The following is a 25,067-nucleotide window of genomic DNA, read 5'->3' on the forward strand; positions in this document are numbered from 1 at the left end:
ATGGCACCGAAGATGGACAGCATCACAACTAGAAAAACAGAAGACCCAAGATGCCAGGATGGGGGAAGGATCAAGTTCTACCTTTTCCTTGGAGGAATCTTGTTTCATGTGTGGCAGCTTCATATAATTGAAAATTAATCTGTTTTTTATTCTCCCATGCAAAATTGCATTGGCAACATGCGGGAATCAAAACATGTCACATTCTTGCACATTTGAATTATTTTACAGCATTAACCATTTGTTTCCCATCAAGAATGCACAGCAGTTTCCTGTTTCTTTTTCATTCTGAACATGCTCAGAACACTTTCCCCACCTAGACACAATGTGCTGTGTTCCTGAAGTTAGGAATGATCTGCAACTTCTCACCCAGACTTACTCTCAAGGGGCACTGGGAGGTGTTCCACTGTAAACAGCAGGAAACAAATGATCAAAACCTCCATCACAAAGGTCAAGCAAAGGAGCACCAGGTTCGAATAGGAAGCTGCAAAAAGAGTGGGAGGAGAAAACATGGTCCATGTCATGGAAAGGTCTGCAAAGATATTACACTAACACCCACAATTCTCAACTCAGATTAATCCACACAGAGGGCAGCTAACCTAGGGCCACTGATCCATCAGTACATTTATCAACCTTTCCTTTGGTGGGGGAAGATGAGTTCTGGCTCCTGTTTAGTTAAGCCTCAGGTTTTGAAAGCAATGCTACCAAACACACAATCTCTCATTTTTCTCACATGGAAACATGTATAATGGCCATAAACTGATTTACAGCAGCTGGCCATGAAGTTGGACTGGAGTTACGCCAGAGAGAAATTTGGCTCTGTCTAGCATGTCACCCTTATTTGAACCTTATCTCTTGAAATGATATTTCATTCACATGACTTTCCCTTCCAAACCCCCTTCTGGAACCTTCAGTGAGGCTTACTCCTTTGTAACCAAAAACTTCCACTCCATGGGCACTGAGCCCAATGGCTAAAATATTTGCCTAGAAGTCAAGAGAAGTGAGTTCTAATCTTGGCTCTGCTGCTGTTGTGAACTAGGCCAAATTTGCTTTACTTCTGTGTTACCTCTTCCACCCTTTGTCTCTTGTCTATTTAGAATGAAATATCTTTGAGTCAGTCTGTATGTTTGTATAGCACTTAGCACAATGGGGCCCCTGCTGAGACTGAGGCATGTAGGTGCTAGCCTAAAACAAATAATCCATGAGTGTAGTAAGACTTACCTATAACCATTAAAAAGACATTGACTACCAAAAAGGCTACAGATCCTGCTGTGAATGCGCCATCACTCGCAGCATCAATGTTCAGTAAGTGACCTGAAATAGCACCAGCAAACTTGGTTGTGAGCAAGTACAGTGCAACACCAAAACAGGGGAAAATTGTAATCTGAATTTGTGTATGGTGATCTCTTCAAAGAAACACAAAGGATGAAAACGTATTTGGGGTGTAATGTCTTTAACACAGAGGCAGTACTGGTGATTCTGTGACAATGAGCCAGAAGGTTAAGAAAGTCACTTCATTTTACCTGCCCTTTGTAAAAAGTGAGGCAAGGTGCATGAGGTAATATCTTTTATTGGACCAACTTCTCTTGATGAGAGAGAGAAGCTTTAGTGAATTGCTGTTCTCAGAGGGGTTGGGAGATAGAAATACAAAGTCCGTAGTTTGTTCTTGGAGCAATTCAGCTTTCTCCCATACTCCCTGTGGGTCTCAGCCAGCTCCAGATAAGCCGTTGTCTTTAATGGGAGTTGGGGTGGACATTATATGAGCATGCTGCTAACCTTGAGCGACAAAATGGAATTTTGACTCCCAAGGTCACTCATCATTAGAACTGCTTTGGTGACGGTAGCTAAGTGTATTGAATATTGGAAGCTTTTGAAGCATAAGCTTGGAGCTTTTCCTGGTGCCTGAATCAAAAGTTTTATAAATTCTTATTTTAGGATAGTCAGATTGCTGATTCAAAAATCATTAGGGGTGAGATCCTGGCTGCTCTGAAGTCAAAGGCAAAACTCAGTTGAGTTCACTGGGACCAGGATTTCACCATAGAATTCTGAAGTTGTCAGAACACGAAGTAATTGGACCAACTGCTGCTGTGGTAATTTTTGTGGACACAAATCAGAACACTTCTCATGTTATCACTATCTTGCTTCTCTTTGCAATGGTTTGGGTAGGAATGAATCTCCTGGATGCATGGACAAGTTATAGGAATGCTTCTGGTTCAAGAAGGTTGCTAGTGTAAAGAAGACATGAAAATCACATTCCACTTGGCAGGTTGCTTCTTAAAAGCATTGGCATGGTCTGAATAAGCAAAAGATAAGTAAGAAATTTTATTACCTGCAAACCGGAGCCAGGTCCATGTTGCCCAGATAGCAGTATAGCAGAATGGAAGAACAGACCCAAATCTTCTCCCTCTTTGGACCTGGATCCTACACACATACAGCTGAAATATGGCTCCTGGGATTAGCACGGAGGGAATAGAGAGATACTGTCTGATGGGGTCATTTAAAGTACCCTGGATGGCAGAGAGTGCAGCCAGGCCATTGCAGATGTAGAACAAGGCATCAGAGACCTCGCAGATGGTGGTCCCTGGGATATTCTTAGATCTCATGAGGTAGCTTTTGACACTCATCAGTACACTCTCGAGCACTGAGCTGGACATAACTTGGGCACCAATAGGGATCAGCGCCTTTTCACCTATTGAGTTAATGAGGCTTGCGAAAGTGGCGTAGAGCGAGATAGCCGTGTAAAGGCTGCAGGAAACCCCAAAGAACACATAAGCTCCTCTAATTGGAATCTGGTGGATGGTGGAGATAGTGAGAAGAACGAAAGCGGCATTTTGCAGCACCTCTAGAACATCCTTATTGAAGGCCATCAGGAATAGCATGCAAGCGGTGGCCAGGAAGAACCAGTCCCCAATCATTCCCATCCTGCTTTGCTGTACATCATCTATGCTGATGAAGACAGTAAGTGTGAACTCTTCCCAAGACATCACCAGCCAGTACAGACTGTGGACGCCAAACTTGGTGGTGTAATAAACATCGTCTCGCAAGTAGCCGTAGAAGCTGGAGAAGAGCTGGCAGATGGAGATGATGCTAACCCATATGGTTCCTATGTAGAAGGTCTTCATGTACCCAAAAGCATAGAAGGCAAATATGAAGGGGGAAATGGTGTCACATAAGTGGTTTAGGGCCATTGGCTCAGCATACTTTGTGTTCTTTTTCTTCTCCTCCCCAATAGTCTTGGAAGAGCCGCTGTTACCTGAGCCCAGCAGCAAGACGTTGAAGAGAGGGTTCCCGAAGCCCGGCAGAACATACCTTTGGGTGATGCCTTTGAAAAGGAGAGCTACTGCTCCGTACAGCCCACAGACAACAATGACCAGCTCCAGGACCCCTGACACAACCAGCGCCCACTGGCCAAACAGCCCCACTGCTTCGAACACCAGGGTGAGGGTGATGGCGCCAAACACAAAGGGCATGATGTAGTTTACGGTGGCTGAGCAGAAGGAGAGGATAAATGAAATGAAAATATAAGCCACCAACCCAGCAACAGCGCTCTCACTGGCGGAGGGCTGGGCTGCATCAGTGGGGAGGAGATAAGTGGCATTTTCTGAGGCTAGTGTTGTGTTTAAGGGGGGATATGCCCCTGAAATGACCCGGGTGGCCCCATAACTGCTCCACAGAGCTGCAAATGCCAGAAAGGCTGTGCCACCCAGGTGGTCATACTTCCGGAAAGCGAGGAACCCAGCCAAGAGTTGAGACAGGCCTCCAATCAGAATGAGGTGGACCCCTAAGAGAGGCAAACAAAATGACACAGAAGTGTCATTAGCAAATAAACAATCAACAGGTGATTTGCACAATGAAATACTGTTGCCAAATACACATGAGCTACCTAGAGCTGATGCATGTATTACTACTGGTCCTGCAGCCTTTGGTAACTGGTTTTCTGAAGCCCCTCTCCCTACCTTAATGATGAGCCTCTAAATTGAGCTCTTGTGCTCTTGCCCTCCCTCCAGTACATTCAGCCCAAGTTCCAGTGTGGGTTAGTGCACACAGCTAAGCAGAAGATGGGAAGGCACTGGCTGGTACAGCAAGGGTTTAACCTGGGGGGCACAGTTGCCCAGGAAGATAGGGGACACTGTTCTAGAGCATGTGCATAACCTCTGTACTTCCATCTACATACGTCTGGGCTCAACTCTTGTGTATCGCCCCAGCAGAAAGAATTCACCTATAGCCTTCCTTGCAAGACTAAGGCCAATTGGACTGCGATCCATTGTTCTGGAAGAGAGCCTATCCCCTACTCACCTGCCAGGATGTTTTCTACTCCCTCAGGTCTGACGTTGGTATGAGCAAAGGAGAAGTTCTGCAGGCACACGAGGAAAGCGCTGATCACGTTCGAGAGGAGCCCCAGCACCGATGGCTCGCTGTAGAACACGGCCGCAAAACCCTCTGTGCTCACCATGACCTGTCTTCCTTCCAGACAAAACAATGGCTAATGTTAACAAGTCACATCACTAATTGGTGTGTGTGTGTATAATGTGGCTGCCCTTTTTGCCTGAGTGGTTGGCCAATATTTGGGGCCTTACCAGGTTGTTTCCTGGAGGAGAAATTGATGATACAAGTCAGGTATTTCTGTGATGTTATCACAGAGAATGTATATAAAGTCCTGTTTCCCTGAACACAGTAGAAACAAACAGCCACGGCAGTTTCCCTGCTCAAGCCTGCCTTTTCAAGTCTGCCGCTCCAGCCAGTCCTGTGCCCCAAGAAGCTCTGTCTCTCTGCTCCCTCTCAGGGCCATGCTCACCACTGCTTCTCTCGTGGTCTGCTGGCTGTCTCTTGGATCTATGACTCTCATACACACTTTATACCAAGCAATCTCCTAGACCCTGCATTTGTAACCAGTCCCAGGGAAACCCCTCAGAGCATACGGCTTAGTTTAGTTCTCACTTTGCTATGCCACCCATTGCTTTGGGCAGTAGCTTCTATTGGCTCTAGCTATCTTATTCCATAAATGGGCTTAATTGTTCCTTCCATTTAGCCTGAAAGAACTGTGGTTACCACACCCATCAGGTTTAACCGGGTCTGTGGTTATGTATAGATCAAAGACCCACTTGAGGGGAGTTATTAACCACTTCCAGGAGAACAATATAATTGTCAAAATGAGCCACTATTTCAGCTCTGGAGAAGTTTTGAGGTCAGGTCAAAGGGAAAATCCTGGTTCAGCCTTAACTGTGGAGCAAAGCACTATGGAAAATTAGCTCATTTATTCAGGAGCTTAAATCAGGTTTTAGGAGCCTAAAATTGGAGTTCTGTTTTTGAAAATTGTGGCCTTAACCTCTCTGTATCTCAGTCCCTCACCTTTAAAATGGGGTTTTTACTCCCCTGCCTCCTGGAGCATTGAGGATAACACTATTAATGCTTGGTAGTCGCTCAGGCCCAGATCTTCAAAGATATTTTGGTGCCTAACTCCCAAGAAGTTCACTGAGAGTTTAGTGCCTAAATACCTTTGGATCTGGGCTCCAGATATTATAGTGATGGAGGCCACAGAAATAACTTGATCAGTAGGTGTCATCTGTCTGACACAATGTAACCCAATCCTGTTTTACACATAGCAGGAAGCTGTCCTGGAAGTGTTTTTGGGAAGCAAGATCAAAGCAATACAGAATCCTCTTTGAGAACAGGAGCATCTGGGTTCTGTGTTTTTACAGCACCTAGCATAATGGGGTCCTGGTACATGACTGCAACTCCTAGTTGCTACCACAATATAAATAATTATAAATATAAATATAAGTTTAGAGCTCCTTGGTTCTAACACTGTCTCAATCCTACAGAGAGACCCTCTTCATTCCCCGGATTATCACTTCCTCTTGTCTTGACTGTTATAGTCATGATAAACCCATCATGGGTGAGCTGGGGCTGAGAGTTAAATTCTCATTCTGAGCTGTGAGCTTACACTGCCTTGTACAGGGCTAGTCTTGCTGCCTTACCCCGTGCCCCCCGCCCCTTTCAGCTCCTGGTGAGTAATGGTTATATTTCAAACCCAGAATTTCCATTCACCTGCACTTCTCTGTCTCATGAGCAGGAGTTTGTTCTGAGGAGGTTTCCTCAGGACACAAAGCCTAAAATAAAATCCCACTTTTTAAAAATTATTATTGTTTTTAGAGCACTAGGGGTGACCTTAAGGAGCTGGCAGTGGGAGAAGGGGATGGTATCCCGTTCCCAACCGCTTCCAAAAATACCTCTTGGAAAGAAAGCACAGCTGCTATTGATATACGAAGAAAATAGCACATGGCAGATGCTTCTCTAGAGCAAGGAACAAGCAGGGAAAATGGAATGACTTTAGACTCCCCTTTGGCCCCAATTCAGCAAAGGTACTTCAGCATGTCCCTAACTTTAACAGTCTGAGTATTTCTACTTCCTGAACTGACGCCTAAGTGCTATTGCAACGATTGGAATCCTGGCTTAGCTCACTGTACAAAAACCTCATTTTTCTCCCCTCTCACACACATTACAAGGGCTTGTATTTTCACAAAATCAGGGAACTAAGTACAGATGGCCCAGCCTGGATACAATAAACACTGCATAGACCTTTACCTAAACCTCTGACTTGAATCTGTGCCCAAAACTTTCATGAAGTTTGAAAAACACAAACAAACCCTTGGTTAACATTTTAAAAATAGCTCCCCCCACTCTCCCCCTTTTTTGCCCATGTATGACCTTGTAATCATTCAGGCAATTATTTAATTATAAGAAAGTGTAGACCTTTGTTTGAGTGTACTCTTAGAGCATTTCAAGGTCCCATTTCAAGAAAGCATCTTGGTTCAGGGAGGGTGCTGACACACATGCTTAACTTTAAGCAGGTGCTTAGGTGCTGTCCTGAACTGGGATCGAATGGTGCATCTACGCGGCAGCTGGGTGTGTGCTTCCCAGCTCAGGTAGACAGCCGTGTGCCAGCTCTGCCTGAGATAGCATCCTGAAAATAACAACAGAGCCAGAGGTATCACAGGCAGTTGCTTGGACTAGCCACTTGAGTACAAACCCACCTGGAGTCGAACTACAGAGTTAGGCTCCTCTAGATGTTTTGGTCTGAAATAGGTCAAATCAGGTGGCTTTCCAGGCATGCTGCAAAAGACATTTGTTTGATAGGGTGCCTAGCGAAAGCTGAGGGTATACTTCCTGGATGATAAAGGCCAGCTGCGTCCTTGTAGAACTGATTTTCATGCAGCTGAAAGTTAATTTACTGCGTAATGAATTATGTTGGGGAGGCCTAGAGCCTTGGCAAGTTGTCTTTATAATTTTTAAATCCAAATAAATAAATAAAAAAAAGTTCTTCTCCTCTCAGTTTGCAACACAGGTGAGAAGAGGATCACAGACGGCTTCTGAGTGGGATAATTTACCAGCTTGTGGGAAGAGGTACCCCAAGGTGTTACTTCAGGTCCCCATGCAAGGGAGAGGAGATGGAAAGGGAGTGGGAGGAAGTACAGGGAAATACAGGAAACGGAATCTGCCATTTATGTGCGTATAACAATCCTCTTCAGCCCCTTTTCAGGTTCCTATGACTCCCCATTTCTACATCCATCTCATGCTGAGAGACCAGCATTAGGTATCTAGAGACTAATCCTACCTCTGCATCGCATACCATATGGCATGTTGATATTCACCCAAAGCACTAGACACCTTCCGTCACTCTTTCCATTAGATCACACTGTCCAGGATACAGCATAAGGAAAGACCTGGGCTGGTCTTAGGGTATGTCAAACAAGTGGCTTCATGGAAACATTAGAGGCACTTGCTGATTCAAAGAATTCCCAGGGCCACTAATCACTGCTATCCCATTCATTTAGGACAGCCACTGCCTCTGGAACTTCCTAAGTACCTGTTCCTCTGCCTGCAGGTCAATGGTGCTGATAATATCTTTGCTTGCTTTCTAGTGCACCACAGTGAGGATGGGGTTCCCAGAGCATCTGTCCTCTGAGCTGAAGTCGGAAAGTTGCATTTTGTGAGTGAAAACCTCAGCCACAAACATCCCCAGCTTTGAACCCAGATGGGGTTGATATTGTTTAGTTTTTTTATGGTGAGGGGATCTTTGGCCTGTAGGCCACATAGTAGCATAAGGCAGAGTAAGCATCCCCTTTATGCAGTGCATGGACTACCCAGATCTCCACCCCCCCCCGTCCTCCCATGCTCCAACCAGCGCAGCTAAGCTGATGTGGTGTCACAATTTGTTGCCGATATAGACTAGTGGTAAACTACTCCTCCTTCCAACCCCAGATCAAGGTGGGAATCCATTCGATCCCTGGATTGACCCTGGAAAAGTATTTCAATGTGCCATACCATGCACAGAGTTTGTAGCAAACAGCCTAGCCCTTATGATGTGTCAGACGCTGAGGATGGCTCTGCCAAATAAATGGACTTGCTTGAAATTGGATAAAGAAAATACTATAACCCCCTAGAAAGGCCAGTAGAGACAAGAGAACTAGAGACATCTCCTAATAGGACTAGACCACTTGGCCAATACTTCTGCATTTCCTTTCCTTATTTCTCTTAAATTCAGCATATGGCCTCTACTTAGGGGTTTGCCTACATGGCTCCTGAACTCCTGGGTCCTTCTTTGCTTTCACACAGCCACAGCTTTTGCTTTCTTCCTTTGCACTCATTCAGTGTGACGTATGAATGTATGCTATGTGGGCAGCACCGCAACTGAACTGCGGTATCTTTTAAGAGGCACAGCAGCCTCCCTGTTTAGACAGCCCATACTGTTGTCCCTTAGCTTGCCATCTTTATGATAAGAATCTCCTCTTCCTTTCCCCCATCCTTCTCTGTTACATCTCGCCAGCCTCATTTCGTTCAGTGGCATTTCACAAGTATAACACAGACCTGTTGCTTGCTGATAAGCCATTGCAAACAGTATCATCCTTGAAGGATGCCACAGTTACTAGTGTGTGGTACCTTACTCGACTGCCCTGAAGAAAATGATATGCTCGCAAAATATTGTACATTTATGCAAAGATGAATAGAAAAGCATAAAATATCATCAGGTACATTTTAATTCCAGTGAAATTTTGTTCCACGTGTTTCATTGTGGAATGCTTACCTCCAGTGACTGTTTGCTGCCATTTTATGTCATGCCATCATAAAGATAATGACATTTTATAGAGCAATGGCTATCCCGAAGATGTTTCACAAACTTTATATGCAAAGACAGGAAATGAAACCATTTCTGGGTAATTACATGACAGGGGTTTAATGGTGCACAGCAACACTACATAACAGTTAAAAAAAGAAGTACGTACCATGACCCAGATCTTCAACTGGTATAAATTAGCATGAGGTCAACTGAGCTACATTGATGTCACTAGCTGAGGAGCTTGCCAATGGCAGATATTTGGTAGTGAATTAAAGGTTATCTATGTGTCATACGGTGGAGTTAATCATTGTGTTAAATTAGCACTGTATATATAATAATTTGTTTAATATGAAATTTTCCCGTGTTCTATTTGCCTCTGGGACCAGTGAAACAAAATTTCATTGACTTGAAGTACGGACATGACTACTTGTTAAATAGGAATAAAGTGTTCAGAAAATCCACAGTAATGTACAAAATAAAATAGATTTGACTTCTAGATGAATCTGATGATGAACCTGCAGAGCATCAAGAGGTAAAATGGAAGAGCTTATGATAGAAAGAAACAGCATTATGAGACGATGAAGGCAAATAACAAAACAGAAAATAATACAGTAGAACCTGCAGCAAAGAATAGCTCATATGAAACATATATCTCTCATGCATGAGTTACCTGCAATGAAGATACTTCAGCTGAGTGGCAGCAAACTTTCTTCTCCCTATCATTTCCTGGTAAGTAACAGTTTTATAGTCCTCATCAGAGAGTAGGAGGAGCTCATGACAGATTACTTCACACATTGGCACCTTTGGTATTTTAGAAGCTGAGTTTTCCTTGTCTTCGGTCACTCCTTTGTTTTTTTTCCTTAGTATTTCCTGAAAAGAAAGGGGTTTTCCTTCAATCTACTGCCCCACAACTGGAAAAAATCACCATATGTGCCCTACCAGCCCAGCTGCTGATGTCACCAGTCTTGAAATTCATTTGTAGACAAATGCAAAGCAAAATTCAAATGGCTTTGGAAGGGTATATAAACACTGACACCAAACAGACACCTCTACCATTGCTTGAGGAGACCTTCCCAGTGCTCAAGAGAAATCAACAGACACATTTAGAACCATCAGAATGGTCTACTCAACTTTACAGGTAATGCTATTTCATGCTGAAAATCTATCCCTAGCTCATTCAGTGGTTTAGGTTGTTTGATTTTAATTAGGTTTTGGGGAGCTCCTCAGCTGGTTTAAATTTGTCATAATTCCACTGACTTCACTGGATCTATGATCATTTAATTTTACACTAACTGGGGATCTGACCCAATGTTTAAAAAATTAGCCGGTTTTCATTGACTCCTTTTTGACCTACTAAAATGGTCCATGTTTTATCTATTTCTTCAATGTATTCCATGTATTTTTGTATAGAGCTATAATGTTTTAATGAATGATCTGTACTTCATATTCTTAATATCTATTCAGAATTTGTCCTGTTCACAGTTGTAATGGGCTTGCCTGGCAGTTCTGAATCTTAAAACTTTATCCTGCAAATTCCAACAGAGTGCTTCCTTTCCCTGGATTGTTCTTGGCACCCTTACCGGATTGGTTTCTAGTTAGCGAACAGCTTTGGAACAGGGTTCAGTTTACCTATTTCTTGTTTTAACTGTCAGTTTTTTACAACTAAGGATTTTCAGTGCAAGCAATGAAAGTGTTCTTAAAATGCCTGGTTGCTTTATATGACAAACAGTATCTTTCTCTTGTCTCTAGAGATCCCAAAAGGTTTTAGCAGCTTCCCGACAGGTACACAAAATTTCTGCTCAAGGTTTGTATCTCTCAGTTAAAGAAACATTTCTCTTTCTCTCTCTTTTTTAAAGTCTTCCAATATGTCAATATGTAAAAATAATTGATAGGAACTGGGTTAAACTTAGAAAGTCTCTTAAATTCTTGGAAGACAAAATGTATTATTATGATGATTATTATTGTTATGATTTCACTTAAAGACCAGCTTAAGTAAATTATTATTACATTTCAAGCTGAATGAACAGGAACAAAGTAACATATAGGTAAATAAAGGTGATTATTGGCCCTGTATCAAAACACACATTTACCTATTTTATGCAACTTTTAATTAGGCAGAGCTCGCACTGACGTCATAGGGAATCTTGTCTGAGAAAGGCTTATGAATATTTCACTTGTACTATAACCATGTACTTAAATGTTTAAATGGTAACTATCCTCTCCTATGCACCTGCATTGTCATTTATTAAATATTTAATCTAGGGCTAGTTATTAAAATTGTTTAGAATAATTCACTGTGTGGGCCTATGCACTGTATGCTGCTGTTGTTCTAGTCCCAGCTACAGTGGTATAAATCCAGAGTTCCTGCACTAATGTCAGAGAGCAGAATTTTGCTGTATAGATTTTATTTTTTTTAAGTCCTAGAGATTCTCATAGTTGGTCATTTTACCTTTTTCATGTTTACACTAGATGTAACAAATGTTGATCAAAGAAAGTGACTAAATAAAAAAATACAGTAATTAAAAATAATCCATGCACAACCATTGACTCTAGCCAAGTCTAAGCTATAAGGCCTTTTTATTAACCTCTTGTTTTTAAAGAGCGCATATCACAGATGGGGGGGGGGAAAGCTGCTGTCAATATTTATATATTGATGTGCGGGTATATAGATATTACTTTACACTGAATTACCCTGTGGTGAAGGAAGCTGTCAGAAATTTCTGCTGAAATGCAGCTGCAGTCATACCTTTTCTGTTATATCTACAGCGTTGCTGTGCATCATTGCTTCCCTGCCCTTTAATGAACTGATGCTTTATTTGTACCATGCATGGGATGTACTCTAGATATATGGAGGAGATACAAATTTGTAAGGCAGAGGTTTGCAAACTGCTGCATGTGGTAGGGTCATATTGCAATGTTTTATACAATCTCTGTAAATGTATGAATCACTGATGAGACTCACAGCTGTCTTCACAAGTGGAATATGAGCCTCCGGACCTGAGTGAGACTCATACACATTTTTAGACAAATTGTGGGTCAGTTGCCATGATATTTGAAAGTGAAAGTTTCAAATGTGACTTTACTCCTCATTAGAGCTGCTCAAAAACATTTTGACAGAACAGGATTCAGTCGAAAAATGCAATTTTGTCAAAATCCAAATGTTTTATGGGAACGTATCAATCTTGATGAAATTTTCAATTCATTTAAATAATGTTGAAATGTTTCATTTTGACTTTCTTGTTTAGATCCATTTCATTTTGACTTTCATCTTATATTAAAATATTAAATTTCAGTATTTCAAAATAAAATCCCTACAATTTTAAAATAAAATATTACTTTCAATATAATAGTAAGTTTGCATATATAATACATTGAATATTGTATTAATCTCAATCTCTAAAATTTTTATCCTCCTAACCCTGGGGAGGGAGGGCAATGCTGTTATCCTTATTTTACACACGGGAAACTGAAGCACAGAGCTTCTAAGTGACTTGCTGAAGGTCACACAGGGCAGAAACACAAGCTAGGTCTCCTAACTCCTAGGCTTACCTCCTTACCACTAGACAATCCTTCCTCTCAAAACAAGGGCTACGTAGGTTCAGCCACATTCGCTCACATTAAGTAGCGACTCACTCCCTGAGCAGGTCCATTCAAAACAATAGGACTCTTTGACAAGCAGGTTACTAGTTCATGGGAGCAGGGGTGGCACAATGGGGCCCTACGTATTAACCCTTTGGATCCTGTCCCGCAACTTGGCTGATCCTTGCCTCTTTCTACCTATCCCCACAGTGCTGGAGAGTAGTGCTGCAGAGGAGACTGTGACCAGCAGCTTTGCATCCTTCATCCATGGAGTCCGGCCAGAGCATCTGTCTGAAGTTGTTCGTCACCGGAGCAAGAGGATGATCCTTGACAGCATTGGGGTTGGCCTCGTGGGCAGCACAACTCGTGTGTTCAATATTGCCCTGCGGTATTGTCAGGTAGGGGCAATACCCAACCATGCCCTTGTTGCCATTAATATGGTACTGCTGTGCTCCATGGGCAGAGAACCAGCACAAAGTCAATGCAGTGCTTCAGTCTCTTATTTTATGGCGTAAGTAGGATGTAATCATGCATAGCCCTTGCAGCAGGGTGAATTTTGCTTTCAATGCACAAAGTCACAATCATGAGTGCATTCCCCTGGCAAATGCTGAGAGCTGACACCAAAGCTCTTGCTGCCAACAAATGTATCACAGCTCTTCTGTACAGAACAGCACCAAGTAACACTGGGAGGGAGAAAACAGGAAGCGCTGGCTGAAATTATATTCCTAGAGATCAGTGACTGGAAAGAGCCATTGTTGTTTTTGACTTTGTAGCGGGATGGTTACCTGCTCCTGCCCTGAAAGGCTTGAAATCAGCCCTGGCAGAGGCCCGAGGCTGCGAGAGGGCTGCTGTTAGGGAAAGCAGCAAGCCTTGGCTGATTGGGGAGATAGCCACAGCTGCAGCCACGCCCAGTGATGAGCTGCCAAAAGCTGAGGAACCAGTTCCTTCAGTCGCTCCGGGTCTTCGGCGGCACTGAAGGACCCGCCGCTGAAGTGCCGCCGAAGACCCAGAGCGAGTGACGGACCCGCCGCCAAAGTGCCACCGAAGACCCGGAGCGCTGCCAGGTGAGTAAAATTTAAAAAGGGATTCTCAGGGGAGCTCCCCAGCCGAGACCTCAGGCGGGCCGGACAGGACGGTCCCGCAGGCTGGAGTTTGCCCACTCTTTTAACAACCGGTTCTAAACCGGCTTCAAAATTTAACAACCGGTTCGTGCGAACTGGCTCCAGCTCACCACTGGCCTTGCCCCAGTCAGGGCCCAGCTGGTCTTTATAAGAGGCTAGTGGGCCAGGAGGACACAGTCTCTCTCTAGATGTTGAGAGGGAGGGGCCTGACTGCTCAGAGCTGAGCAGCGTACCTAAAGTGGAGCAGGGCTGGGGCAAGGCCAGAGGAGCTGGGGAGCTCTGGCCTGAGAAACCCCCAGGCTGCAGGCCTTGATGAAGGCCTCGGAAAAGGGTTCTGGGATTGCAGAGGACAGCCCAAGGGTAGGCAGAAGCAGCTTGTCCAGACCCTCCTTGCCGATGATGAGTGGCAATTATACTGCAGTCCGCCCCAGGGAGCAGGGGCTAGATGGTGACTGACAGTAGCCAAAGACTGAGGCGAGGCGGGGATAGAGGGTGGGGGTTCCCCGGGGATGGGGAGACCCAGATCTGTGGGGGTACTGCCAGGGGGCAGCACCCCAGCATAAAAGGGGCACCAGGGTCCGGGAGGGACTCGGAGCCCAGCGGCAAGTGGGACACCAGTCTGCAGAGAGCGCTCCGGAGGCTGGAAACACTATTTCCCTGGACGACCAGGAGGAGGCGCCGCAGGGGTGAGTCCCACCCCGGCTACAGGCTTCCCTGCATAAACTGGTAGCAAATTCCTTCGCTAGCCACGTACTTTCAGATGTTCAGGTTAGTGTAAAGGGAGAAGTAGCTAAGCCCTTTAACTGAAATTTTATTGTGTTTGTATTACGATGACACTCTGTGTATCTGAGAGGTACCCGTTGCCTGGAATCCCATGGGGTGAAAATAGCACCAAGGCAGCACAACTGCTTTAGGTTACTACTCTCAGAACGCAACCGTGCCCTGCTCTCTCTTACTGGACTCTCTCCCTTCCACAGCAGCTGTATGCTTCAAATGCCGTTAGCTCTGTCTATGGCAGGAAAGGGTTAAAGCTGTCCCCTGCCCTGGCTGCCTTCACTAATGGAGTTGCGGTAAGGCTTTCTCTTCCAGAAGAGGCTGTTTAATGGTACAGAATGCTTTGGGATAGCCACACCCCCTGATGTACCTGAAACAGCAAACACTGGTACTGGCCCGTCATGTGACTGAGGTGTGGGCCTTTTGTGACTGGGACCAGGAGAGGTGAAAGTTCATGTGTCTCTGCTCTGCATTCCTGTCAGTGGCGCTTTTATCACAGTGCCAGTGAGCACCAATAACCCAGGGATGTTGTTATGAGATTCATTATTAATATTAGAAGCTGCATGTGTATTGTGGTTACACCTGGGAGCCCCAGTCATAGACCTGGACTCCATTATGCTAGGTGCTGTACAAACATGATTTTCACCTGGCTGTTGCCTCTCCCCTGTGCCAGGCTCACTCTATGGACTTTGATGACACCTGGCACCCTGCCACTCACCCCTCAGGGGCTGTACTGCCCGCTCTTCTAGCAGCTTCACAGATGCTACCTCCAAGCTCCAAACCTAATGGCCTGGACTTCTTGCTAGCGTTCAATGTGGGCATTGAGGTGCAAGGAAGGCTTATGCGTTTCTCCACGGAGGCTCACAATATTCCTAAGAGGTAAATCTATCGTGCTTCAGTAAACAGGGCACAGGGCAGTGCAGCTTAGCAAGACTTAGCATGCGGCAGAGAAAATTAAATCAGAAATTCTGGAGTAGAGCCAGACCCATCCTATGTGTGATTCACTTAGCACTGCAGTCTAGGGGCTACCTTATTAAACTCTTCAGGAATCTGCTAAAGCGAGACACTAGCCCCAAACAGCCAGTCTCTCTCAGAGTAAATGACAGTCTGATAAAGAGTCCTCTTGTCTATAGGTCTGCACGACTAACAGAGTTTTCAGTTAGTTGGTGATTTTGAAAAATTGGAAAAAATTCTTTTCAGGTCAGCCCAAAACCAAACATTTTTGAAATTTTCTGCTGATCAAAAAGTCAGTTGTGTTTTGGTTTTAGGTTGAATGAAACATTTTGCTTTGACAAAACTGGAAAGATTCATTTCTGTGTTGACCATTTTTTAAACATTTGTTGAATATTTTAAAAAATAAAATTAAAGGAAACTAAAAGTCATTTCAATTCAAACAATACAAATATTTTGAATTTTTTGACTTTGTTCATTTTGTTAAAAAAAATTGGCAAAAAACACAAATTTGCAAAACGTTTTGGTGTCATTGAATCTGCATTTTTTTTTCTGAAAAGAAGTTTGGGGTGAAAATTTCACCCCAGATCTACTTTAATCAATATCTACAGTGTGTGGAACAAGGGCTAGCGGGCTTATAAAAGGAGTCAGTGAGAATTCTACAAATTTAGGTCCAAATCCTTGATCAATAACAACTCCCAGTGCAGTCAAACTGCTGACACTGAGTAAGGACTCATGGTCTGGCCCACACACTTGCTGGTGGTTAGGCATCATTAATCCAGTGTTGCACCTTAATGACCTCTGATGACCTCACTATAGTCCTCTGTGATGGGGCAAGTGCTAGCTAACTAGTTTTGAGGAACAAACACGAGGTCACGGTGAAATCACACTCCATTCACTATAGTTTGCCTGTCCGTTGTTCTAACCCACGAAAGCTTATGCCCAAATAAATTTGTAAGTCTCTAAGGTGCCACAAGGACTCCTCGTTTTTGTTGTTGTTGTTTAATGTTTTCAGAGATTCTGTCAGAGTAGATCTGTCCTGCCAACTCACTCACATCCACCATGAGATAGCAGGGGCTTGGTCTCCTCCCATGTGTCGTCATTGGCACCTGCCCAGCGTGGGTGTGAAACGTCACCAGATCAGAACAGAAGCATCTGACATCCACTGTGCACTGGTGTGAGCGATGATAGCCGGTGCCAGACAGCGGGGAATCAGGCCCTACGTATTTAGATTCTTATGACTCAAAGCAAAAACGGGATGCCTAGGCTCACTCTGGTGTTTTCCCCCTCCCATAGTAAATCAGCATCAGTGTCAGTGGAGTAACGGCTTACACCAGCGGAGGGTCTGGCCCGCTGTTTTGCAATGGCCTTGGTGCCATGGGCATGCCCTTCAGTGGCACTTGGGGGCTTCCTATGCAAGATGCAGGCAGGGCTTTCCAGATCATTGCTGGGGTTTCCCTTTCAGGTTCCATCCTCCCTCTGTGGTGGGCACCATGGGCAGCGCAGCCGCCACAGCAAAGCTCCTCTCTCTGAATGTGACCCAGTGTGCTCATGCCTTAGCAATTGCTGCCTCCCTAGCAGGAGCACCCATGGCAAATGCAGCCACCCAAGCCAAGCCCCTGCATATCGGCAATGCCACCCGCCTGGGGTTGGAAGCGGCACTTCTGGCTGCTCGGGGGATGGAGGCCAGCCCCCTCATCCTGGATGACATCCCCGGGTGTTCTGGATTCAGTGCGTTCTATGGTGACTATCAGCCTAAACTGCTGCCCCTGCCAGCAAACAGCCACGAGTTCCTCTTGGAGAAGCAAGACGTTGCTTTCAAACGTTTCCCAGCCCACCTAGGGATGCACTGGATTGTGGATGCTGCCGCATCAGTCAGAAACTTGCTCATCAACTATTCCGGCTCCTTCTCTCCCTCTCTGATCCGTGCCATTCTTCTGAGGATCCCGGTGTCCAAGTACATCAACAGGCCCTTCCCAGAGTCTGAGCACCAGGCTCGACACTCCTTCCAGTTCAATGCCTGCACTGCCCTGCTGGATGGCGAGGTGGGCCTCAACTCCTTCACTGATGGCTGCCTCCATCGGCAGGAGCTGACAGAGCTGCTGGACAAGGTGCTGGTGGAGCACCCTGAAGACAACGTAGCCAACTTCGACAAGATGTATGGGGAGGTAGCACTGGTCCTGGAGAATGGAGATGTGCTGACTGGCAGATGTGACACTTTCTATGGGCACTGGAGGAAGCCCCTAAGCAGAGAATCGCTCCTGAAGAAATTCCAATCCAATGCGTCTCACGTGCTCCCAGAGGACAAGGTGAACAGCATCATCACGACAGTGGACAACCTGGAGAACCTGCCAGACAGCTCCCAGCTGGCCTCCAGCCTGTAAGAGCAAGATGTTTGAGTGAAGCATCATCACATTGGAACACTAATTCCCTTCTTTCAAGGACAGAATCTTTCTATCATTCAAAGTGAACTGCAGAGCAAAAATGAAGTCCAAACACAGATTTCAGTGCCTAATAACCCCGTTAGCCAGGCTGTGAAAGAGTGTGTGTGTGTGTAAGAGAAATAAGTTTTAATGAATACTTGGTGCTGCTTGATTTGCTGAAGGTATCCCAGAACATTCCATTACAAATACCCAGAAGTCTCACTGATCTCCAAGAATGATGCATTCTGGGATATCTGTGAACCAGTGTTCCCAATAGGGGCAGAGTATTTTTCCCCCAAAAGAGTAATTAAAACTTCTTTCAGTTCAGAATGCTATCCTAGTCAGTGAGGATTCTCAACACCAAAATTTGTGCTTATCTTAATGTACACCTGCACAGTCAACCTGTGGAACTCTGCCACAGGATGTTCTGAAGGCCAAGACTATAACAGGGTTCAAAAAAGAACTAGATAAGTTCATGGAGGATAAGTCCATCAATGGCTATTAGCCAGGATGGGCAGGGATGGTGTCCCTAGTCTCTGTTGCCAGAAGCTGGGAATGAGCAACAGGGGACGGATCACTTACCTGTTCTGTTCATTCCTTCTGGGGCACCTGGCATTGGCCACTGTCAGAAGACAGGATACTGGACTAGATAGACCATAGGTCTGACCCAGTATGGCCTTTCTTATGTTCTTACACTTCTCTTAATGTTCACCTCTGCTCTTCCAGTCATCTTTTAGATCATTATTAGTTAGTTCCGCTGATCAAACAGAAAATATGGCAGCATTAGGGTCAACAGCCAGGTATTCTAGACCCAACAAATGATCTGTAAATCTATCGATCAATGTCATGTATGATGATTTAAACTTTGATTGAACAATCTTGCATTGTTTCTGGTTACTGTTATATGCTGTATGGTAAGACATACACCACTCTTTATATACGGAGATATAGGAATATACAATGTATACAACATGCTTATTGAACAGACATGGGATTATTGATTAATGTTACATGTTTCCAATATGCTCTTCATGCAGGCACATTTGATATCACTTGGATGAAATTACCTGTTCAGCATATTATTACTTGGTGATGATGTTGTTTAGCAGACCTAAGATTTTGACAGAGCTAGATTCTCTGCTGTAGTTCAGGACATGGGCTGGTTCCAAACTGGTGCTTTTGCCAGCACGGGGGGGATTTCATGGAAACAAAGAATTTCACCGCCACTAATTTGTTTTTCAACTGTCTACATTGCTGCTAATCTAGACTGTTATATGTCATTTTGTTTATACAATTTTGTTTATTCAAAATAAAGACTCGAAGTACAAGCTTATTTGCAGAAAGATTTATTGCTACAAGGGATTCATCACAAAGAACCCTTGCTTTATTCTGAATACTTCTAAATAATGGCCTGCTTGAATCGTGGGGTGCTTGTCACAAACCCTGCAGCTCAGTTGCAGACAAGCCATGGAAAATGGCAGAAAAGTAATAATAGACCTTATTTACATGATTCCTTTCCAGTGATTTTCCCGCGGTTGGCCACCTGGGGCTGAGAGCGGGTTCCCCTGCTGTCTAATATTGCAGAATCCACAATTTCTGCAATTTCGCAGGTTAAGTAGGGTCTTAGTTATACAAGCATATAACGGCTTTTATAATAAATGGTTGGCCACACCCACGGCTGGGGCAGTACAACGCACATAATTCTGCAAGAGGGCAAGCTAGGAATCTGACACTGAGATCAATCATTGGTCCATATGTTAGAATCTCATGGGCCAGATCCTCTCAGCATAGCTACCCCAATGATGTTACATTGATTTAAAACAGCTGAGGATTTGGCCTATGTTTATCTGTTGAGAAACTATATATCTCTGTTGTCAAGTACAGGCTGAAGTGTCCAGATGACAAGACTGACACTTGTCACTGAGTCACTGAGATCTGACAGTGGCCAAATATGATCTCCAATAAATTGCCAAGAGTTTGTCTATAATACAGTTGGTTTAAAATTAGTGCCCTTCCATGCCAGATGAAGGAATTTATTTGGTTAAATGCCTATCTTAGCTTACCAGAAAAGTTTCAGATATTACAGCAAAATCACCCAGATATTCACATTGATTACACGTTCAAAGCCACTGCTAAGCAAACATTAACCCAAACAAAATAACAATCCTCACCCATAATAAAACTCAGTTAAGTTGGACATTTATTTGCTGTAAGTTGTAATTCATTTTCTGCTTCCTTCTGCTGATGGGCACACAGTGGTTTAAAACCCTGAAGCTATTCTGAAGATGGCAATAGACTGTCCTCATGCTCTTGTTAGGGGGATCACAGCTGGTAACAAATTAATCTCTTGCTCAGTAGTTACCAAGAAGCCAACAAAACCTGGGGAAGGCACAGAATTGAGCTCTGGCCAGGTGCAGGGTGATGTATATTGGCATATCTCCACTGACTACAAAGGAGAGATGCTGGCTCACACTGGCTGAAGATAAGGCTCTGAATTGTTAATATTTACAATTTTAGTGTCATGTAAGAGGGTGAACCCGGCAAGATTGTGAAAGCCAGCAACTCCCATCCAATTCTGCGGAGCTCTGTAGAGATTTCCCGTAAATATTAATTGTTTTTTTTAATGCTTCCTTTAAAAACAAACACACAACCTTTTGAGCCTCTGAGTTTTTTAGCTGGGGGAACTGTATGCAGAGAACAATGCATTCATGAAAATTAGCACCTGGTTCTATTTGCTAACATGTTTGATTCCCCCCCTCCCCTCAAGTAGCCCATAGGCTTTGTGCTAGCCATATGCATTAGGGGTAATTTTCACCCTGTGACTGTTACTTTGAGTCTTTGCTATTCATAATTCTATAATAATTCACACTATGTGACTGGTCAACTAAGTCACATGGTCTTGTTTCTGTCTCCTGGATGGATGACTCCTGAACCCATAGAGAACTTTACAATTCACCATGTGACCACTTCCATGAACATTCACAACACTAATGCCACACATTAGAGTTGATGATCCTACATTGGTGACTAAAATATCACTGTGTCTCAGATAGGCTGTTTTGCACTACCAGAAACAAGTGGCTAGGTTTCCACAGGATCAAGCAAGCAGAAAGTAAGGGATGAGAGTGAAAGTATCTCCAATTATGTATGAACAGGAGGAATATGAAGCAGAGAGGAAAATAAAAAGGCATTGTAGTGAGAGATGTGTAAGTGAGACACGTGGTTAAAGGGGCATCAGGAGTGGGTATATATAGTACATACACACCCCTAGGTGCTGCCTTGTGCCTTTAAGATCCCTATTGTGATCAGTCTGGGCTGATATGGCTGTAAGAAGGCCTGTGACTGGTGCTGGTTGCAACATTTTACCTTTGTCAAAGCTGCGTCTTTTTGTAGAGCTGTACTGTTTTTAATGACGTTTTTGATGGGAAGGTTTCTGAGGTTCAGGGTGGATTTCGGTCACTTCCAGAGAGAGAGAGAGACCCAGAAACCTGAATCCAAAACCTTACCTTTTCAATCCAAAAATGGTCATTTCAACACAATTCCATCAAATGTTCAACTGGGCCTAGTTTTGTTGCAGTGTGGAATGGAAACAAATGTTGAAACCTCAGACGTTGTCATGAAACAGAATTATCATTCTCCAGCCAGCTATACCCATGGCAAGCATTGGTGATTATGAAGACACTTTGTCCAGGTTCCTCTTGCTCCAGGGAGATGCTTGACAACCTCAGGCAAAAGCGAGCATGGATTCCCATGGGCCAAGGCTGTTTGATGCAAGGTGACTGGGTCAGGCTTCTGAACTTGTGTTTATGGCAGATCTGGCAGGGCACTGCTAACGGGCCAGAATGGGCACATGTCTTTCTGGCTGGTTTCTTGTGTCTCCAGCAGCCTCAGCGTTGTTGGGGACACTGGGCACTACACTAGGTAACTCGGGAGGGTGGAAGACCACGAGTGTTGAGGAAGCCCTCCTGCTCTAGGCCCGGATAAACCAAGGCCCCTTTGCTCCTTGAACTGTCTGTGATCCTGCATAACACTGAGGAAGCTAGCGCACAGACAGGTTTGCACACGGCTCGCCAGCCAAGGCCAGCTTCGGCCTGGGAAACAGATAGATAAGGCAGAAATGTTTAGCAAAAACCAGTAACAAATAGGACCAAATAAGGCAAGGCTCAGGCAAAGCTACTGAGGAAAAACACAACTGGCTGCTTTAGCTGATTGGCTACGGTATTGTATGGGGCAACAGGTAATTGGTTGCATAAGCTTGTGTAGTGAAATAGGAAAAGGTATAAAATGTATACTGGAATCTGCTGCACTGCTGCAGGATTTGAGACAGCTCAGTCTCCCTGCGCCCTGTTTGAAGCTCCAAATAAATCTCTCTGCTTCTCCACCCCGTTGTGGTCATTGGCGCGACGCACACCGGGCAACGAACCCAGCTGTTGCTTGCCTCGGGCACTCTGTGTCGGTAACAGCGTGAATTGTGCAGCAGTGGCTTTTTCGTCCAAACGCCGCTGCACTGAATACGTCCTTCCCTGGGAAGCAGACGCTTGAGCATATGGCAATCCCTGGAGCCTTAGGGTCAGGATATTATACTCAGTTCCTCAGCATGGCCACAGCTTCCCCATGGAGCTGCTGTCCCCTTCCGTGAATTTTAGTACTGCGAGACGTAAACTCCCACTCAGCCAATAGCGCATTTGTCTGGTGTGACAGGGTGTATCAGCCCCGCATTGGTACAGCAGAGGTTTAACCTTCTCTCTTAGTGGAGGAAGCCACAACCCCTCAGCTCTGCTGGGCATGCTCCAGCTGGAAGCAGGGTATAAAAGCCAGCAGAGCAGTCTGGGCTGACCACTGGCAGAGAAAGAGATGCATCGCTAGCTCCTGAGGGAGAACCACCTGCACGCCAAGACACGGAGGCCAGCCAGTCGGAGATGGACCCCAACACATCGGCTTTGGACAGCGCGGAGAGTGGAGAGACTGGAGTGACAGCAGGAGCTGTAGTATTGACTCTGGCCATTGGGACGCACTGCCCTGACAGCAAGGGCCATGGTGTTGATTTTGGCCGCACTGCCCTGCTATCAAGGGCCACATTAAGGGCTGAGGCCCCTGTGCTGCACAGCCCTGAGACCTGGGGCACCCCTTCAAACTCAATTGCGGGGCTGTGATGCACCTCTCCCTGGCTCCCACAGGATGGTGGAGTGTATCAGTCCTGCAACACTGAGTTTATAGCTCTCAGAGACTCCATGCACCTGTCTCAGGCTATCACAGGCAGCATGCATGCTGGTGCTCATTCACAGGCTGCTTATAGGTGCTGGACTAGGCCTGATTTAGGGATGGTCGCTATGTCACATTTGCCAGAGTTTGATCATCGTCTTGTATTACCATCCAAGAGGTGGGGACCTATGAGGCTATGGGGGCCAGATAAGCATCAGCAGAGGATTAGGGAAGGTTTCCACACTCCCCATTAATATAAGAGTGGCCACACCGGGTCAGACCAGAGGTCCATTTAGCTCAGTATCCTGTCTTCTGACAGTGGCCAATGCTAGGTGCCCCAGAGGGAATGAACAGAAGAGGTGATCCTCAGGTGATCCATCCCCTGTCCCCCATTGGACCATTCTTGTCCTGGGTTGGAGGAGCAATAGGTGGATCCACAGTTGATTGATGGGATGGCTGCTAGGCACTTCTTCCCTCCACACTGTCACCCTCTCAGAACTCTGCTTTACTGATGAGCTGCAGAAGACGGCATGTTTGGGCATGAAGGAGGAGGCTGGGCTGGACCATTGTAGGATGGTGACCCCCTCAGACTCTGACTGGGTACTCTGGTCTCCCATGCAGGAGCCCCTCATGCACAGGCGTGAAAACCCAGGGGGTTTCTCGGGCTTCTCAAGGACATAGAACAGCTGGGCAGAGCTATTTCAGGCTGCAAAGTAAATCTAATCAGGAAGAGGGGCTGCATAGTCCAGCGTGGGAGCCTCCTCTGTATTTGGATTTCTATCTGCTGAACCAGTGCTGGGAGTTAGTAAGACTTTCACTAACGTAGAGAAGGCCGAAAGGTGACATAAGCTTCCCTTTCATTCCTGGTGTTTCCATTCAAGCTTGGGACCCTGAGATGTCATCCAACTATTTAGCTCTGCTCCAGGCTGTTATTTCCTGTTCAGAGTGTGTAACATTTCACCACCCATAGCCACTGCCCTGGCCCCCACCAAAACCTCTTACCGAGTGAAGTGAAGCTTGTGGAAGAGAAGCAATAACACCCAGAGAAAACTAGCAAGCCGGCCTGCGTGGCACTGAAAATAAAGTCATGAACACTGTGCCACCAAAGTCCCCTATTTGCCCATCACACATGGAACAAGAACAGGGCCCCTGTTCCTCTCTCGGATGCTCTGGTCCAGGATAGCTGGCACCTAATGTTTCCTCACAAACATGTTTACAGCACCGAGCGCGGTGAATGAAAGGCTTTTTACAATGTGGCTCCATGTTGGGCACACAGCATGTTTATGCTGTGAGTAAAGGTAGTAAATACAGGCTCAGGTTGAGAGGGTTTCTGGCCAAGGATCCCAAGAAAACCGAGAGGAATAAAAGCGTCACACTTTGTTTGCTTGTTCTCTCACTTAAAAACAAAGCATGAAAACTCAGCCTGCTCAAGGGCTTGAGAATCCTGGAAGAGTGCAGTGAGGGCACGTCTGCCTGAGGCCGGGTCCTTTGCTTGACAGGAATTATGAGGAAGGCAGCAGAAAAGTACATTGTTATCATCTTGTTATCATCAGTGAATGAGAGATGATAGGTAAGATGGCGGTAGGCCTCGAAGGGCCTTGGAGGTGCAGACAAGCAGCTTGTTTGATGCGATGGAGAAGTGTCTGGTTCCCTTTATTGCATGTCTGCATTTCATTTTATAGCTGCTGTAAGACTCTCCAGGGGATGTGTTCTGGGGCTGTTGTTATTACACGTCTCTCGCGTTAAGTGCCGCCACTTGGCATATGGCCTCCTGCATTATGCTCCTGCTCCCGTTGAAGCCAATAGTAAGCTTCCATTGACCTCAGTGATGCAAGGGTCAGCTCTATAACTCCACACAGGAATCGGCCTGCTGGCTCTGCTTATTCGCCCCCCTCCTCCAGT

The 25,067-nt window shown here is 45.2% G+C and overlaps 1 protein-coding gene across 1 annotated transcript; it reads left to right on the forward strand.

Annotated features, from left to right (window-relative positions):
- The first annotated feature begins 12,825 nt into the window (after window positions 1-12,825).
- Window positions 12,826-18,570, forward strand: LOC140916816 (cis-aconitate decarboxylase). Its single transcript, XM_073358703.2, has 4 exons — window positions 12,826-13,092; window positions 14,793-14,885; window positions 15,263-15,468; window positions 17,006-18,570. The coding sequence occupies exons 1-4, from the start codon at window positions 12,826-12,828 to the stop codon at window positions 17,922-17,924; spliced, it is 1,485 nt and encodes a 494-aa protein (XP_073214804.2). The 3' UTR covers window positions 17,925-18,570.
- The last annotated feature ends 6,497 nt before the right edge of the window (window positions 18,571-25,067 follow it).

The sequence above is a fragment of the Lepidochelys kempii genome, chromosome 9 (assembly GCF_965140285.1).
Source record: "Lepidochelys kempii isolate rLepKem1 chromosome 9, rLepKem1.hap1, whole genome shotgun sequence".
In the NCBI taxonomy this organism is placed as follows: domain Eukaryota; kingdom Metazoa; phylum Chordata; order Testudines; family Cheloniidae; genus Lepidochelys; species Lepidochelys kempii.

Bases quoted from the DNA above. Each gene is read 5' to 3' on its own strand.
- LOC140916816 (XM_073358703.2), top strand. From the start codon at position 12,826: ATGGGGCCCTACGTATTAACCCTTTGGATCCTGTCCCGCAACTTGGCT. The intron at 13,093-14,792 runs GTAGGGGCAATA...TCCCTTCCACAG, and splicing joins TTGCCCTGCGGTATTGTCAG to CAGCTGTATGCTTCAAATGC. The intron at 14,886-15,262 runs GTAAGGCTTTCT...CCCCTGTGCCAG, and splicing joins CCTTCACTAATGGAGTTGCG to GCTCACTCTATGGACTTTGA.